This window comes from Otolemur garnettii, unplaced genomic scaffold (assembly GCF_000181295.1).
Source record: "Otolemur garnettii isolate 467f Iridium unplaced genomic scaffold, OtoGar3 scaffold00008, whole genome shotgun sequence".
Taxonomy (NCBI): Eukaryota; Metazoa; Chordata; class Mammalia; order Primates; family Galagidae; genus Otolemur; species Otolemur garnettii.
In genome coordinates this window covers 14,902,671-14,905,048 of record NW_003852403.1, presented here as the reverse complement: position 1 = coordinate 14,905,048, position 2,378 = coordinate 14,902,671, and the positions used below count along the sequence as shown (strand labels likewise).

The window sequence follows — 2,378 nt, the reverse complement described above, 5'->3', positions numbered from 1 at the left end:
CCAGCCACATACACCTAAGGTGGTGGGTTCAAATCCAGCCCGGGCCCGCCAAAACAACAATGATGGCTGCAACCAAAAACAAAAATATATCTGGGCATTGTGGTGGGCGCCTATGGTCCCAGCTACTTGGGAGGCTGAGGCAGGAGACGTGCTTGAGCCCAGGAGTTGGAGGTTGCTGTGAGCTGTGATGTCATGGCACTCTACCCAAGGGGATAGCTTGAGGCTCTGTCTTAAAAAAAAAGAGATGTTATCTATGCATTTCTTTTTGAAGTTGAAGTGAGTTATGATAGCAATGTGTAGTATGATGTTTGCTCAAAAGGTGACATCAATCAAATGCTAGCATCACCATGCAATAGGCCTGAATAGGAATAGCCTTTTCTCTTAAAATGTATATACATGTTTTCGACACCTTCTGTATTTATTATCTGTCCATCCAAGGATTGCTGACCCCTGATCTAATACACTTTAGCTCAAATGTGAAACTGGGTTTCAGGGAGGCAGAGGTATTTGCCCACCCAGGGGTCGTGTGGTGACATGGAGGCAGAGCCGGAGTGGGAATCCAGGTCTTTTGAGTCCTGGGTCAGTGCTTCTTTACTCACTCGACTGCTGCCTTTCTCGGAGGTGGTTCTTTTATGGAGAGGACCCAGTGGCAGATCATGAGCTCTTGGAGCCCTGTCTTAGTCATTGTCATCAGCACCATAGCTTTTGTGTCTTGAGTGCGCAGGAAATCTTACTTGAGAGTTTGGACCTTTACCTGGTTTAGCAGCTCCAGAAATCTTGATTTTTTTACCTGTGGATTTTGTTTGAAATAGGTCTGTGTGGAGGTAGGATGACTACTAGTAGTGATAATTATCTTAACATATGTTTACTGCAGCCTTGGCACTGGGATAAGCACTTACTTTCATTCATGGCTGGATAGTGCTAATTCTCCAAACAGCCCTGAGAGTTAGAAATTCCTGGAAACTGAGCCATTTATCCAGAGTTGTAGAGTTAGTTACCATGTGGTAGATCGGGGCTTCACACTCTAGCACCTGTGCTCTGAGCAACTGTACTGTGCTATGGAGCTGGGGATTGTTCTCAGACACAATCTGATGGAGGGATCATCTGATGATGGTGTCTTAGGGTGCAGGTTAGGCCACTGTAGCAGAGTAACCCCCAGATGCAATGCCTTAATTTGGACAGAAGTTTGTCTCTCATGTGAAAATCCAGGAGTCGGTTCAGGATGGCAGGGCTGCCCATGTCTAATCTAGGCTCCTTCTCTCTTACTGCTCCATCATCAACATGTGTCTTCCACCTTATGGTCCTTGATGTCGTACTTCTGCCATCACTTCTGGATTTTAGCCGGGAAGAAGGAGAGAAGGCAAAACAGAAGGCACCTTCTCTAGGAATGGTCAAGAATTTGAGTGCCTTCTGCTTCTAGAAGTCCAATGTGCTATCCATTGCTCCATGGAGCCACTTAGAATGGTCAAGAATTTGAACATATCACTTTACCTCATATCTCATTGGCCAGAACTTAATCACATGACCACACCTAGCCGCAGAAGAGGCTGTGAAATGTAGTCTGCAGCCATATGGCCTCCTCCTCAGTCACAGTCCTGGGATTCTTTTGCTGAGGAAGAAGGGGAAGGAGAGGGGGATAACAGACAGTCCCTGCCACAAATTGTAGCCACCAGGCAGGGGCGGGGTGGCCCTGCTGTGGGCTCTAGGGAGGGTAGAGTGGAGGTTGACTTGGAGGTTGCTTGACTTGATTTCCATTCTGTTCTTGGCAGGTACAATTGCAAGGAGGAATTCCAAATCCATGATGAGCTGCTCAAGGCCCATTACACTCTGGGTCGGCTCTCGGACGTCACCCCTGAGCACTACCTGGTGCAGGTGAGGTTAGGCCCCACCTTCCCAGCCTCCCCGGCTGCCTCCTACTCTTTCTTTCTTTCCTCATGGGTTCCCTCCCTCTTCTCCCTCCTGCTCTACTCTACTTCCCTACCTTTCACTGCCTCTCTGCCCATCTTCAGAACCGGCAGGGTCCTGGGTGTCCCCCAGGGGACAGCACAGTTGTCCTCTGGTTGATTTCTGTTATCCCTGTCCTGCCTTCCTGTGCAGACCCCTTATCCACATGCTCCTTCGGGAGGTGAGAGAGGCTTGCCTTCCTCTGGGGGAGCTGCAGGCCTTATGGTCAGCCCTAGAGCCAGCTTTGCCCCTGGAGTGCCTCTCATTGCTTTTTTTCTCAAGGTCTGGCTCAGATGCCACCTCCTATATGAAGCCCTCCCTGATTCCCCCTGAGGAGGTTTTTTCTTTTTCCTGCACTTTATGACATCTTTCCCCAGATCACAGATGGTCATGTATTTTGTCTGTTTTTCTTTCTTTCTTTTTTTTTTTTTTTT

The 2,378-nt window shown here is 48.4% G+C and overlaps 1 protein-coding gene across 1 annotated transcript in view; it reads left to right on the top strand.

Annotated features, from left to right (window-relative positions):
• PALD1 (phosphatase domain containing, paladin 1) overlaps nucleotides 1-2,378 on the top strand; it is an 85,951-nt gene that overhangs the window by 45,693 nt on the left and 37,880 nt on the right. The window contains exon 3 of the mRNA XM_023509606.1: nucleotides 1,770-1,872. Coding sequence (XP_023365374.1) covers nucleotides 1,770-1,872 — 103 coding nt within the window. The remainder of the gene's footprint in view (nucleotides 1-1,769; nucleotides 1,873-2,378) is intronic.